Below are 16,212 nucleotides of genomic sequence, written 5' to 3'. Positions count from 1 at the left end.
TAAAAAGCTGCTGTGTCAAAGTGTTTTGAGACAAGTGCAAGTCAAGCTTTTTTTCAAAACAAGTCCAAATTGTCTCAAGTATTTTGAGTCAAGTCCTGGTCAAGTTTTTAAATATTTTAGAACAAGTTTAATTCAAGTCAAAAGTCTTTCAGGACAATTCCAAGTCCAAACTGATGACGATCTCAGTCGAGTTCAAACTCATTCAAGGAAGATCTAAGTCAAGATTTGGGTCATTTGAGAAAAGTACAAGTCACGTCCCAAATATTCCAAGTTAAATGTGAAGTCAAATAAATCAATACATGTCAAGTCATTACAATTAGTCAAGGCTCAAGCCCCAAGTCTTCATGAGCAAACTGCAATCCAGTTTCAAGTCTTTCAGGCCCCTGAATGCAGACAAACACAATAAGACGGTATTTTCTCTTTACATAGTTGAGAAGTCATTTGAATGCAAAAGGCTAAAAATTTAATAATCAAGATGTAGATCGGTGCAAGGTCTGTTTGCCTTCTGTTTTTATTGCTCCAAATTTTCACAGGTATAAAGACAATTACATAATGATGTGGTAATTTTCTCTTAAACCATGACCTGAACACTCTCTCTACTGCCTGCCATTAATCAAAATAAGCTCCTGTTTAAACGTATCTATGGACTTGAAAATAAGCTGATTGGTCGTTCAGTCTATTTTAGATTAAAGTGTTACTAGGCACACCCTCCCACACACATGCAAACAAACACACACACAGAAAATTACCTGAAGCACCTTGCCCTGGGGACTCTCTTCAAAGAGCAGGTGCTGCTGGTAGAGCGGCTCCAGGGTCTTTCGTGCAATCTTGGTTTTCTTTTTGGCTTTACAAGTTCCATTATCCAGCAGGTACACCTTGACGTAGGGAGCTGGGGATGAGGGATGCGGTTAAGAGAGAGAAAAAAGAAAGAAAGGGAGGGCCAATAGAAAGATGGAGGAGGTTAAAAAGGGCCACAGGGAGGAGAAGGAGGGATGAATACGAGTGAAAAGTTTTGTTAAGTTTTGTTTGAGTCGCACATGCTATATTTGGGCTTTGAGTGTGAGTGTTTTACCTGGGAGGGATTTGGAGCCTGGTTTTGGGGTAAGGCCTCGTGCCCTGATCACCTCCACCTCCAGCTGGCCTTTCTTGTCCATCAAACCAATCTGAACATCGCCTGTATGTATAGGAGACACATGCAAACACATAGAAAGCACATTTGGTGAAATTATTGTAAGATCATCAGTAACTACTTCAAACTTTTGATCCTGATCTCAATATGTAGAGTTTAGCTCCTCTACAAGTTCTCACAGCAGCACACACGATATGTAAAGTCTATTCAGCTAGCAGGGAACAATCCCACAACATTGGCTAACATTTCCTACAGGTAGTAATAATGTGTTAAAGAAAACATTTCAAGCTTGTTCAAAGATCCTTTAAAGGATGTTTATCACTTCAAATAATGTTCCTGTGAGGTTAAATGCAAAGACGTAACATTTAATCGTAACATCTGGGGATGTTGAGAGGTGACAGATCATAGAATGTTCTTTTTATAAAACGTTCCCACAATATTTCATTAGAACAAAGGAAAAACATTTTCAAAGCAACATTCAGAACATGTATTCAGGATGTAACTAAGGACTAAAATAGCAGGATATTTTTTATGAAATGTTCCTTTAATGTGATATATTTCCAATAAATAAATAAATACATGTCAATTCATGATTTTTATAGAGAATGTTACTCTATCTTTAAGAAGCACATTCTGGGAACTAAAAGAAAACTTGCTGCTGAAAACATAACTAAAATATTGCATTGTACCATTCTTAGAACGTTTTTAGAACCAAACATTGCTAGCTGGGTATATACATTAACAAAAAGGTGAAGTGCACAGGTATTCTACTGTTTTTACAAGTGAAACAGAACTTAATATTTGTAGTTTTGTGTTTGCAAATATAGAAATGTGGGGGTATAGAATGTGTGGCTGATATGACGGAGCCAGCACTCACCCATGGCAGGTGTGGCCAGTGTTTGCCGGCCAACCAACTGACCGGGTCCTAAACCATCCAGGAAGTCGCTGAACTGACTGTCAGCACCCAAACGCATACCTGAGAAGATCAGACTGACACAAGCACACACAAATGATTCATCAGCGCTCAAAACACACACCATAAGGTGCACTGAAGGGTACACTTATAAGTTTGGGATAACAACATTAATATCATCCTACGCTATTGTTTTATATTATACCTAGAACTTAAGAATTTTGACTGTGTTGGCATGTTATTATTGAGTAACGCAAGTCTGATTTGACCACTTAATGTTAAAATAGTCATGTTGGTGTAGTCATGGAGGAGGTGGGGGTTGGTGATAGAGCAGAATAAAGGAGACTGGGAGATCCATGTACTGACTGAACACGATCAGTGAAGGCTGTTAGGACATAGAGTTACTTATGTACCAAGGATAATTGCCTAAATGTACTTTTGTTTTGCTCTTAATTGATAGAAAAAGGAAGATGTGAAAAGGACATTCCTGTATGTCTTGTTGGTATAACTTTATTTGATATAAATTTCTACCTCAAACACTCAAAAGATTTGTATTTTGTGTGCGTGTCTTTAAAGAATTTTAACCAACTTAATTTTTTTTAACTTGGAGTAACACACAAACATGTACGAGTCTTTTTTTTTTTTTGCTTTTCTCTGTTTTCTTGTCTTGTTAAAGTTGCTAAAATGCCATCACAGCTGTAGACCTGCTAGAACAACTATCTAAAGACATTTTCTTTGTAAAGTTCTTAAAAATGCGCTATAACATACTGCACATTAAGTCCACAACCATGCATTCTGTGTTCACATGTGGGCCTATCCTCTGGTGTGTATACGTACTTCCCCTCAGAGCTGTAGCTGTTCATGCTGCCATCGGTCGACTCTCTGCTGGCCTGCCGGTTCATGGCCGACCCTCCCCGTGGGTACTCCACCGCCATACCCGTCTCCACGCTTCTCTGGATGCTGCTGCTGCCACCTTTACCCGCCTTCTTACCTGCTGATGCTTCTGGAACAAATGCAGAAATTAGGCTTTAAACTGTTACAACTCGGCATGTGCCATTTTAAACCAAGGCTGTTATCAGTTATCAGGCATCTCATGTACCCAAAACTCAAACATTACCTTTGAAAAGACTTGGAATAGAATACCACTCTTTTTCCAGTCATACTTTTTGCAACAAATCAAAGTAATGACTCTGACAAGCCTGATAACTGTAGGCTGAGGTTCAGTCAAAATGCTGGCCATCCCATGCAAATTAATGTTCCATGGTGACCTCACCAACATCTCAAATCATCACTTCCATAAAACAGTAATACAAGCAGTATTTGGGATGCTAGAGAAAAGTTGCTTTGTGTAGAAAGTCCCATCCATTTTTTTAAAAATAGGAATGAATTTGTGTTTTATTTAAGTGATGAGGTCACTTCTGGAAGATAACATGGCTTAGGCAGTCCACCCCAATCTTGCAAGGTTTGGCAGGGATGTAAAGGAAAAAGCTTGGAGGGTTGAAGAAATCAGTGTAAATCCGCACTTGGGGTCAGATTCTTATTTAAAGCCTGCTCTTTTTGTCACAAACACATCGTTTCCTTTCAGCCCACCCCCAAAAAAGACGAATAGCATAGTGTTTGAGATTTTTTTTGTTTGTGAAATGAAAGTGGTGAAAATGAAGAGACAGATCTTTGCTGTACATTGCAACATTCAGACTTTTGAGATAATTCATTTTTTGATTCAGCCAGGCTTCTTGAAGAACTTAAGAGAATGGTGACAGAGGAGGGTGGAGTAAGGAAGCGTGCCGGAGACAGAGTTGAGGAAGGGCTGGAGGTGCTGGGAACTTTTGTCTATCTAACAGATCTATTCTACAACTCTCCCTTGCTGTCATTCGCTCTCTATGACTGTCATTGTCTCTATGACTACGTCTATTTCATCTATAGTACATATGTGTCTCTTTATTTTAAAGTGTAATGTGATGCGTTATTAAATAACATTTTTTAACATCTCTCAATACAACTAGAAAACAATCAGAAAAGTTACAGCTAACACCTGCTACATGATATATTTAATCCTGCTTTATAATATAATGCCATGCTTGGTTAATCATGCACCATCAGTGTAACTCTATGGCATCTATAAATCCGTGAAGCATCCCCTAAAGTTAACAGTTACCTTTCCTCCTGTCTTACATTGTCTGACTGTCTTCCTTTCAAACTATCTGTCTGTCTAACTATTGCTTTACCTTTCTGTCTGTCCGCCGCCTTACCCGCCGCCTCTGAAATAACACACACAACAACAACAAAGCCAATAAACAACAACATCATCGAAAACAACAGCAACACTGGATACACTGGTAAAATGATGTGTTTGTGTGTTACACTGTAAGGTGCGTTGTTCTGCATTGAGTACTCTGTTTTATAATATGTGTGTGTGTGTTTTTGTCCTAAACAGACCAGTTTATTTCAGTGTACATACAGATGCATGAAAAAATAAAGGTACCCATGGTGCATTTGCACACTGTCTCTCCAGGATTCAAGAACTTCGTTGCTAATGTCTTTGACAATGAAACCTTAGCTGCAACTGTAATTAGTTGCTGAGCTTCAGTCCACATTTAGCATCTATAGAAATGACAATAGAAGTTCAGGTACCCTGTGGAGATTTCAATGGAAGCCATGGGAGCGGCGCTATCCATGGTTCTGAAACTACAGCTGAGTAAAACCCAGCCTGTTAGCAGCTATATGAAATACATGCAGTGGGCTAATCTTGTGGCCTGGTGTTGCATTGATAATGTTAGCGCAAAAAAAGGCTTAAACCTTTCGTTTAGGCTACATTTGGTGAAACTTTCAATGTCCTTTGTGTCGTGTATGCACCTGTGTATATCGTGTACGTATGTATAGGTATGTATACATATATGGATGTGTGTGTATTATATTTTATGTGGATTATGTTATTTTCCTTGATCTCTTATATTGTATGGTTTGGTGTTGTAAAGCACTTTGTAACTCTGGCTTAGAAAAGCACTATAGAAATAAAGTTTTTAAAAAAAAGAATATCTTTCAAGCAAAACCTGCTGCTTCAGCTCTACTGATGAACATTTTTCATTAGCCTTTTAGTTTGTCCATCGTCTTCCAAAGACTCTGAATGATTTACCGCACAACATAAAACAGACTAGAGCAGCCATTAGAGGCTGCCAATCTTCTTGGCGATGGTATTATTTATTTACAGTAATTACACTAATGTCTCAAAATGATTGTGATGGTAATTCTCTGATGAAACGATACACGACACAGCAACTTTTAAGTCTTTCAGTGATGGTCTATGATCAGTGGTGCCAAGTAGTTTTAGGCAGGATAGGTGAACCTGCTGCTGCTGTATGATATCTGTGTGTTTCTGTGTGACTGTGTGTGATGATCTCTCAGGCTGTCGCTCAGACTGTTCTCTGACCTGTCTGGCTGAGTTGCGAGGTACTCCGGCTGCGTCTGGATGGCAGGATGGCGACAACGCGTTGGCTGAGGCTCGAGCGCCGCTTCTTGATCCCGCTTCCCAGGCTCCCGAGCGCTGTGTCTGATTGGCTGCCGTCGGCGTGCTCCATGCCGTAGATCTCACCGCTCACGCTGGTGCTCTTCATCATGTGGCGTCCCGTTGCACGCATTGCCCTGCTGATCATCACATGACACCAAAAAATCAACTTTATTTCATAATTCCTTCACTAGAGAAGCAAATATAAGCAATAATACACAAAAAAAGAAAAGCGTCTTAATGAGTTAGAGTGTGGTTTTACCTGAAGCGTCCCCGGGGTCTCTCTGACTGGATGGACATGTAGCTGGTGCTACTGATGCGAGAGGCACTGCTGGTTCGAGAAATGGCTGACACGTCGCTGACATCACTGTCTGAGGACTTGTGGGAAACGTTCTCACTGCTCCTCCTCTGGTCCTTGTAGAGCTGCAGGACAAAAATGACACAAAATGTTGCTCATAGATACTAGCACTATACAAAAAGCATACACTGAATCAGTCAGGAACAGGAAGGGTGCTTATGGTGAACTTATCATGGCTTTTATGTCAAAAATGGATCAAATACACATCTTGTTGAGAGGGATCGCTCATTGTGAAGGAGCCAGAGAAAATTTCCGCTGACTCTGCAGTTACACTCAAATCTACAGAACATTTTGGCACTTTTACATTTTGGTTCTTTTTTTCTTTTTGCAATTATACTTTTTATTGGTTTATGTGAATGTATGAATAAAAACTCACAAATAAAGACCTTTCAATCACATAAAAAGAAAAAAAGATTAATAAGAAAATAAAAAAAAAAAATAAATAAGGGTAGAAAATAAGAGAGGCAAATGAAATACATTAAGGGTCAAAATATATACATGTAGACAACGGGTGGTTACTAGTTACACTATAATGTGTTTCTGATACTTGTTCACACAAACATAGGTGTGATACTTGAAATCTATTTTGTCCAGCTTTCAATAAAGGTATCCATCTGGGTTCTAGAATTAAAAGTCAATCTCTCCATTACATAAATACTGTATATTACATCAATATATTCGTCAACACTAAGTATTTCTTTTTTCAGCCATTTCTTGGTTAGGGATTTCTTACAGGCCACCAATAATAGTCTTAACAGGTATTCATTGTTTTCTACATAGGAAAAAATATTAAGAAAACTCTATAATAATTTTATTTACATATTTATAGGTTACAGAAAAAAAGAATACAGAAATATACAATATATGTATATATATATGAAACTACAACAATTACATATATAGTTTTCTATATATGTACATAATTTTTTCCTATTTCAAAAAAATTCCTCTTAATATAACAATAATAATAATTTGGTCAGCAGGATCCCATAACCTGATTGACTGCATTGGGACAGTCTTGTTATATATAAGGATTGTTATTATTATTTGTTTTAAAGGAGAGTTCCTTTCATTCAGTGATCACAGTGCTGTTTCAGACACTTTTACACCTTTTAAAAGAAAATATTATAACATAGTATTAGTTTAAAAAGCTGTTTAAAAATTGGACAAACCGTCTGTTATGCACCTATTCTGATTTCATCACAGAATATGAGAGCTGTTTTAAATCTCAAAAATGATCGAGACCTGATCACCTGTTATTACTTCCTACATGTTTTCTTCTGTACCATAGCATCGCCGACACTTTTATATATTTTAGTGGGTTTGTGCTGATGATCTATGCCTGCAGATTTAAATCATGTCACATTCAGTCAGATGGGAGACAGTGTAATGCATCACAAAGACAGCACTGACACTTTGCATACAAAAAAAGTCAAACTCGTGGCATGTCGGCACGTGTGAAAGTCAGGCTATCACCATAAAACTGTCACTTCTCTGTAAGTTAGGGACAGGAAAAGCAGCTACTATGGATCCTACACTTCTGTATTGGAGGGGTTCACTGCACTCTTGAGTGACTGCCCACTTGGAACCAATTCATTTTATTGAGTGGTCTTCACCATTACTGTAATATAATTTATTACTTTCTTAGACAGTAAATGCAATTCCCTGCAATGCACTTCCGCAACGTTATGGCCCACGCTTTCTGGCTGGATCCCGTATCCTCCCCCTTCCATTCTCCTGATGAGTTGGTTTTAAAGTAAACTGTCAGGTGAAATGAAGCCAAAAAAAAAAGTCGTGGCGCACCTCCCGTTTGTTCTTGAGGGCTCGGTCCAGGTCCTGTTGGCTGGAGGTGGTGGCTGCTGACACCCGATTGGAATGAACCCTCATTTGGAGCTGACGAACACACTCCTCTGCTACCAGGGCTACACACACACACACACAGAAACACACACAGAAACACACACACGAAATACAAGAAACTCAATGAACTCACACTTTATCAGTAACTGCAGAATGTTAACTTCAATATCCAGAAAAGCAAGACACAATAACACCGATGTCAGATAATCAACCTGTTTACAATCATCTTCTTCATTTAGTGTTTTAGTAAACTGCTTTTTTCTACTTAACTGGTTAACCTTACAGTGTCCTGCTCAACTTTGGAGATACAGTCAAGATAGGCTCCTTGTCTGAGCAGCCTAAATGTAATTATTTCCACAACCATCATTAGAGTTAATTTTTCTGATGTACAAAAAAATGCAATTTTGACAAGTTATTTGCCAGACTTCTTGGCAGAGATATGTGATTTCCCGGAGTCTTGTAGCCATTGTGAAGTTGCCAGAATACCAGCAGATACTCCAGAAATGAACGGCCACCCCCCAACAAACGCATACGCGCGCGCGCGCACACACACACACACACACACACACACACACACACACACACACACAAAAGTGTCCAGCATAACCCCTTAAACACTAAACTACAGCCTCGTAACCAGACAAATCTATAATCTCATGTTTTATTTGCTCTGTCAGATGTTTTTAGTCCCCCTCTTGTTTAAACAGATTTCCACACTAACTGGCTAAACGTCTTCTGAAACCTTTACACTTGGGGGCCATTTACATGCAACGGTTCTTGCATTAAACATTAAACTTTTGCCAGCTTTAGAAACCAGGTTCCAGAATTTTCATCTTTGAAAATGCAACCCCTTCTGTCGCAGTGTAAACTGTCAATGCATGGATGCTGTGAGAACGCTGACATCTCTGCTCATCATGTGCGTGGTGCTCTTCTACAGTGTGTCATTACAAAGTTACACTGCCAGCTACTGGCCTGGCATGCATACTACAGTGTTTTTGGTTGTTTTTGCAGATCTGTGTACATGAGGATCATTTTCAAAATGTTTTCATATGAACAAGGATTTTTTTAAAAAATGCACAGGAAAGACTTTTTCGTTTTTACTAGGGTCGTTCTTGTCTAAAAGTGGACTAAATGATAAAGCAGGAGTAATCTGAAAGTATACGAGTTTTTGATGATAATAAGTATGTGTGAATGGCACACACACTAAAGCACAGGGAACAGCTCATCGTGCTGGATACTTTTCAACACTGCTGATGATCATCCCTCACCCAAACATAAATGTGACTCACACACACAGTCATCAGCACATACCTTGTTCTACGGTGCTGCTCTTGGAGGGAAGCTGTGGGAGTTGCCGTACTCTGCGGGCTGAGGAGGACGTCACTGAGGAGGAAAGAGGCGCACCACCTTGGAGGTGGCCCCTGACACAAAATAACATGATAGCAAAGCAGACAGAGGGAGTAAGAAAGATGGAGAGAGGGGAAAAGAAGAAAAAACAAAAGAAAAAATGAAAAAAATGGGGATAAAAAAGGACAGAAATCTAAATTAAAACCAATATGTTTGTGATCCAGGGTGTACGCAGCAGCATCAGTCGCTGGCTGGATGGAGATCGCATTTCTTGAGTTAACACTAATAAGACAGTATCATTTTGATGTTACAAATGGATGAAAATCACCTAAAGGAACACAAAAACTGAGCAGAATGACCGCAATGGAACCTGCTGACTTTTCATATTTCTTACAATGTGTAACATCAAATACAGAATTGCAGAAAAAATAATGTGACAGCATGTGGCTATAGGAAAAGCATCATCGTGACACTGAAAGAAGAGTTTAGTGAGAAAATCAGCAGCAACAACAGATTCACAAAGTGAAGCAGAGTGAAGCTTGTATGGGGGCTGGCAGTGAGGGATCCTGTTGCAGAAAGAGCAGCAAATAAAGATTTACACAGTGAGAGAACACACAGCGAAGGTGTAAGCCTTCAAGCACAAATCACACACACACACACACACACACACACACACACACACACACATCTGCACTCATTCATTCACTCTAACCCATTCTCACTAAAGAACCACGGTTATTCAGAAAATCCTGATTCATCTTTTAGAGTGAATTACCCAAAATTAATGTCAGTTCAATGTGTTTTGGTTCATTGTTCCAATTAAATCAAATAAATGTTCTTAAAAATATTAATGTCATTATTCCATTAAGTATGAAATGTTTAAAAATGTGGAAATAGTTTTTGTACATGTAAAAATCATATTATTTTATCATATTATATATATACATATATATATATATATATATATATATATATATATATATATATATATATATATATATATATATATATATATATATATATATGGAAATAGTTTTTGTACATGTAAAAATCATATTATTTTATCATATTATATATAATTATATATATATATATAAAGTAAATAAATACAAATAAAAATTTCCATCTTACTGGCCATCAACTATCCATTTCATCAGTTAAGTATGAAATGTTTAAACGTGAAAATATTTTTTGCACACATCTATATCACCAGTTATTCTGTACATAATAAATAAATATATAAAATCATATTGCCATTTTTACTGGCCATCAACTGACATTAAACTCAGAACATTGCAATGAACTATATAATCATTCCAGTATTATTATATGTTATACTTCAGTTTTTCAGATGATGCTTGTGGAATATTGAAACACACACAATATGCAAATTTCACGCTCACCAAAGAAATGTAACACAACACAAACGCTCAAAACGACTGAACATTGAGTGTCCACACAACACATAGACATTAAATACACAAACACACAGCAGCAGCAGTGTCAGAGGTGGTGACATGGCAACAACAAGTCACAGACATACACACAAACATAAACAGGTTTGAAGGAGTGAGAGAGCAGCCCTGTCTGGTTTTAGCAAAGTAACTATTCTACAGTAACTCAAAGTGGAACCGCCTCTGTGTCAATGGGTCAGGAGGGGACACTCATTCAAAGGGAATCCCCTTACCAAGGGGTCGCAGTGGGGCTTTCTTTCCTCTGGAGCCCCGTAAGATGGAGGTAGGCTTGATTTTGCTACACACACACACACACAACCACACAAATGTCATACAAACCCAAAGCCCCACAACACAGTGTGGAAGCAGCAGCATGCAGGAACAGATATTGGAAAAAAAAATGGGGTTGAGGAGAGAAAAAAAGCAACAGAAAAATAAATAAAAGGTCATCCAAATTATGTGACATTCAAGTGAAATGTCTTCACAGCTACGGAGTGTCATTAAATTTGAAAGACATTCATGTCCTCCACAAGATTAATTGTAATAATTTTCAGTTCAACACTACGACCAGTCAATTTTTAAATTGGTCCATTACCTTTTAAACTAATGACGTTCCCATCATCCTGAATGTACTTTGTGTTAAGTGCTACTGTAATTAGCAAATGTTAGCATGCTAACATGCCAACACATCATAAATAATACCTGTTAAACATCAGCATGTTAGCGAGCTGACATTAGCAGATTTGTTTAAAATTTAAAGGGACTGCCTTTTTTCCCCAATATAATAGAACTAAATGGCACTCGGCTTGTGGTGCTCAAAGCACCCAAAAAAAAATAGATTTTAAAAACTCAGCAGCAATGTCTCTTTCCAGAAATCATGACACATGGAAAGGCATGCTGCAGCGCCATGTGCACAGCTCTGCTCTACTGGCAATGGGAAATCAGTCTGTAGCCTATTCCTAGCGCGTTTACTCGTGTTTTAAAAAAACCCATGTGCATGTGCTATTTCAATGGAAAAGGGCTATTTGTCTCACATCTCTCCCCCTAAAACTTTATTCCATTTTGTCTTTATATTTTGGCTTTGTCACACTGAATCTACGTCCATTACAACTAAACCCTGTGGTTTCAGAAAGATGAGTTACTTCTTCCCCTGTAATGATGATCCTGTGCAAATGGGTCTCGAGACAAATTTAGGGAAAGATGGCTTCTTCCAAACTAGTGAGTGGATCAGCAAGTCTTCTTTTCTTAAGAATTTAAAGTCGGTAATGTGAATTCAAGCTCTCTCATATGCTGCTGTTTGACATGTGCTGAGCCTACAGTACATGCCTTACCTGCCTCTGTCAGAGAGCTTCCTGCCAAGAGTGTGACACTCAGGTGTCTCCAGGGTCCGCGGCTGCCTGGAGAATGGTGGATGAGTGAAGGGGACAATACACAAAAGAAGAAAAAAAATATGGATGGATGGATGAGAGGATGGAAGAGAGCATGATGGAGGATACATCATTTAGATTTAAAGGAGTCCGACTCTGTCAGGGGGGCTGTCATTGGCCTTATAAGTTTATGATCTGGAAAACAGGAAATAGGAGGCATGCTGTGATGGATGGCGTGATTGTGATATGAATAAGGGATGTCACACACTCTTGCTTCATCTGTAGCTGTGCCCTTGTGTGTGTGTGTGCATGTAAGTGTGTGTGAGTGTGTACCTCTTCTTTGTACTGAGGTGAATTAAAGTCTCTTGAGTAGGAAGTAGCATCCATATTCTCCATGAAGATGACAGGGATGATACATGCACCGCCACACACACACACACACACACACACACACACACACACACACACACACAAACGAACACACACAGCCACACTTCTGATATGAATTATGGACATCATGAATTGTAAGTCATTGCTGAGCACTAAGCCTTGGAAAAGAGACACTCCGTAAGGAGGCGAGCACACAGAAGCTGCAGATGCAATTCCCAGAACAAAAAGTACACTCGGAAAGACTGAAAGAAGCAAACTCAACAAGGCAGGATTTCACACCATAACCAAACTACTAAGTTCATAAGAGAACAAAGTGGGCACTAAAAATTGTGAAGGAAGGATAGAAAAAGCAACAGGACAAAGCTTCGGCCACAACAAACCACAACCAGGGACGAGAACTATCACTACAACTCTTGGCAACAAAATTACAAACCAGAAAACACCACCCACAAGCTGAAAACCCAGAAATGCAACCCTTAACACAATGTGAATGACAAGATATGAAACAAAGTAGAACTTGTTTATGCCCATGTGAGACTCTGACTGAAGTTCTACCTTGTTTATGATGTCCACTCTCACTGTGTCCAGCTCATTGACCACAAACCAGGAGTGTAGGCTTAGCAATAGGAAGCTAAATTGCAAAAAGTCAAGAATAGCTTGTGATTTTATCTTGTATTTGTAAAATAAATAAATAAATAAATAAATAAAATGAAACCCTGCAGTTGCAACTGCAACTATTATTGGTTTCAAGAAAATTTCAGAACACAGTGGCAAAATCCAGTACATCAGCTAACTGACATGTTTTGTCTTGTTTATTAATCTGTATCTTTGGACAGTACCAGCTACCTGTTTTCCCTGTTTCAGGTCTTTAGGCTAAATTAAGCTAACTGCCTGTCTGTAACTTATATTACATGGACAAATATAAGACCGCTAACATGTTGCTGAATAGACATATTTTCCAAAATGTTGAACTATTTCTTCTAAACTAAACTATTTTCCTCTAAATGATTCTTAAAGCAGAAACCAACTAGTATGTAGTGGTACTATGTCTATTAAGACATGGTGGACTTTGTGTGTTTTATAATCCAAGCTTTCTGTTAAATGTTGTGGTAGACAGTCTGGCTGCGCATGTTAGAGCATGTTAGTCCCACGTATGTATCCCACTGGCTAGCTGATTGCTGCCGCTCTGTACTGTGCTAATGCGGCAGTTACCGCTGATCCCAAAAAATTGTTGTAATGCAAATGTAGCACCCGTCTTCCACTTAACTGCTGATTAACACTTTTACCTGTCAGCACTGTTGTCATCTTCATCACTGTTCATGCTGTTGGCACCATCAGCTGCTGGTTCAGCCACCTTCATGTTGAGAGCCGTGTGCAGACAACTTTTGAATCAATGCTATGCTCTGAGAGTTATATTGAACTCCTTTAAATGCATTTGAAAATGTGAAATTCCACCACATTCCTGCTGTATTAATTGAATTTGGCTAAAAGTTAAATGTACTTGTTTTATACAACACAAGATAAAGTCACAAACTACACTTTTATCAGAGTAGAAAGAGTTGCAAGAGTTTGGGTTGCAAATTCACCACCAGCTAATCACAGAATATCACAACTCAGCAAAGAGATTAGTGTTAGCTGCAAATATGAGGTAGAGCTTGACATCTGCCTGAACCCAATAAGACTCAGCTGAACCCAGAGGGAGTCGGGTTTGAGAGAATGCCTTCCATCTATTACTTGAAGAACAAAACAAAAACTTAGCAATTGGTGTCACAGACTTTGCCTTGTAAAATAAAATAAATTAAAAAAAATTAAAAAGCTTTTATCTTTCTCCTTATATCAATATTCAACAAAAAAGGGTTTGGTTTATGATAGCATCATATTTTAAGGCATTAGTCAAGCTCTAAGAGGCAGCGGGCTGGGGGGTCCACAAAAGGGTACCTGTCATCTTCAGGGGAAGCATGTTGGATAAGAATCCTGGGACTTGCCGGACGTCTCCGGGGCAGGGAATGGGACAAAGATTTTCTATGTGTACACATACAAAAGATATCAACCTTTTGACCAAATCAGAAAGCCATACTATTACATTATTGAGCATGTGCCTAGTGATAAGCTGTTGGAGTCCCTTTGTGCCTGATGTGGCTACAAGGATTTTTTAGCAACAAGGGGGTAGCAGGACACTACTATACAACCGCCGCACAAAGTGGATATGGCAAACTTGTTACAAAACAATTTCCTATTTACACATTGTGAAGCAACATTAGCTTTAATTTAGACTTATGTTCTTTTAGCTGTTTTGGTTTCAATCAAGTCAGGGTAAATATCTGGTAATCTCACAGAGTTACAATCTTTTCAGTGTAGAATTCTCTTATACTGTTTTCTTCTTGAGCCAAGAACAATTAACAGTGTCCCAGCAGTTGCATGTAGCTCAGTTTCCAAAATACCCACAATAAACCTTTATGGGACATCCAGGATTAAGATGGACGGAAGGAAGACCGAGTGTTTTGACCCTTATATTTTACACTACAGTCACACTAGACAGGCATCACTTAAAGCCCATTGTAGAAATGATGAATGATTACAGGGACCCACAACTCTTTAAACATATAGCAGTAAAATGAACTTGAATAAATTTTAACCTATCGTTCAGGGTACTTTGATTACACTGTGGACAATGGTTGACCAACAAAGCAGCACTGGCACCAGAAATTTCTTTGGATAGCTGGTCTTTTTCAGTCTTCATAAAAATCTTGGTGACTCTGGATATGGTTATGGAGTGAAGCTAACAAATCAGACGCATGACTGGCTGAAGGGTCGATTCCACTTAAGATTGGACTGGGTAAAACTACGCAGGGTAAAGTAGGCTGGTTGGTGAAGGGATTTCATCTCTAGATACACGTGTTGAGGTAAGGTGAGGGAGAGGAAGAGGTGCACTGATTCTGTTGTCAGCGGTCTAGATGGTGATACTTACATTATTTGAAATTTGGCAAAGTCCCTGAAGAATTAAGCAATTAAACAAATACAAGTGTTACTGATGATCCTTGATAATGGATGATCTACTCAAAATCGATGCACCTTGAAAGATAGCTTGAGGATTGTGGCAAAACATGGATTGCAATAATAGTGTATAGTGATAGGGTCTGGGTCGAGTGAGGAGGTGGGAATCTAAATCTAGGACCATTCAGACAGTAAAGAACTACAAAGACCAGGGAAGGCAGAGGATAAGAGACTACTGGAGCTCTACAGGAGGGGTGGTGGGGACAGAGGCTGGTACCTTTCAGTCTCTGGTGAGGGGACATGATTGTCTGGAATCAGACAGTTGGCACTAGCGCTCCTAACCCTGTCCAGAGAAGGCTGCAGATCACTAGAGGCACCACAGCACAACATGCCATCCAATGGAGGAGGAGGAGGAGACAGAAGGAGAGGACAGAAACAAACACAAAGAGAAAAACAATGGACAAACAGAAAAAATGCTTTAAAAGAAAGGCCAGTTAGATTCCCAAAATCATAATGCTAGTCTGAGAGCTAAACCATGACTGTCTGGCTGTTGTAATGATGGGAGTGTCTCAAAGTAGTCATGGTTATCATGAAGATGAGGTACAGCAGAAATGTTTTTTGATTATCATGGGAAAAGAATGGAATGCTCTCTGCACTTTCTCCCAACCTGGCACGCCTTACGCTCATATGTTCATCCATTAATAATAATCTGTGCACATGTATGTGTGCATCTTACCTATCTGTCTGCTCATCTGTGAACATTACTACGCGGTGTGTGATGGAGCTGCGCGTTGCGGTGACCCTGCGTGATCCCTTGAAAGAGCTTATCTTTCGACATGCAGGCAGCGTGGAACTAGTCACAAGATGACAATTAAAAAAAAAAAAAGCATGCATTTGC

At 39.0% G+C, this 16,212-nt stretch overlaps 1 protein-coding gene across 3 annotated transcripts in view; it reads right to left on the bottom strand.

Annotated features, from left to right (window-relative positions):
• The window catches only part of LOC121954216 (regulating synaptic membrane exocytosis protein 1-like), a 105,851-nt gene that overhangs the window by 2,424 nt on the left and 87,215 nt on the right, over positions 1 to 16,212 (bottom strand). For 2 of the 3 annotated variants that reach the window (XM_042501560.1, XM_042501561.1), the window contains 9 exons: positions 9,074 to 9,183; positions 7,706 to 7,824; positions 5,807 to 5,967; positions 5,470 to 5,684; positions 4,268 to 4,300; positions 2,880 to 3,042; positions 2,007 to 2,119; positions 1,073 to 1,174; positions 750 to 889 (listed from right to left, as the gene is read on the bottom strand). In XM_042501560.1, coding sequence (XP_042357494.1) covers positions 750 to 889; positions 1,073 to 1,174; positions 2,007 to 2,119; positions 2,880 to 3,042; positions 4,268 to 4,300; positions 5,470 to 5,684; positions 5,807 to 5,967; positions 7,706 to 7,824; positions 9,074 to 9,183 — 1,156 coding nt within the window. Of the gene's footprint in view, positions 1 to 749; positions 890 to 1,072; positions 1,175 to 2,006; positions 2,120 to 2,879; positions 3,043 to 4,267; positions 4,301 to 5,469; positions 5,685 to 5,806; positions 5,968 to 7,705; positions 7,825 to 9,073; positions 9,184 to 11,894; positions 11,961 to 14,258; positions 14,343 to 15,591; positions 15,682 to 16,212 lie in introns of all 3 variants that reach the window. The other variant, XM_042501559.1, reaches the window with a different exon arrangement.

This window comes from Plectropomus leopardus, chromosome 15 (genome assembly GCF_008729295.1).
Source record: "Plectropomus leopardus isolate mb chromosome 15, YSFRI_Pleo_2.0, whole genome shotgun sequence".
NCBI lineage: Eukaryota > Metazoa > Chordata > Actinopteri > Perciformes > Serranidae > Plectropomus > Plectropomus leopardus.
The sequence above is the reverse complement of the archived record's forward strand: the minus strand, read 5'-3'. Positions and strand labels throughout refer to the sequence as shown.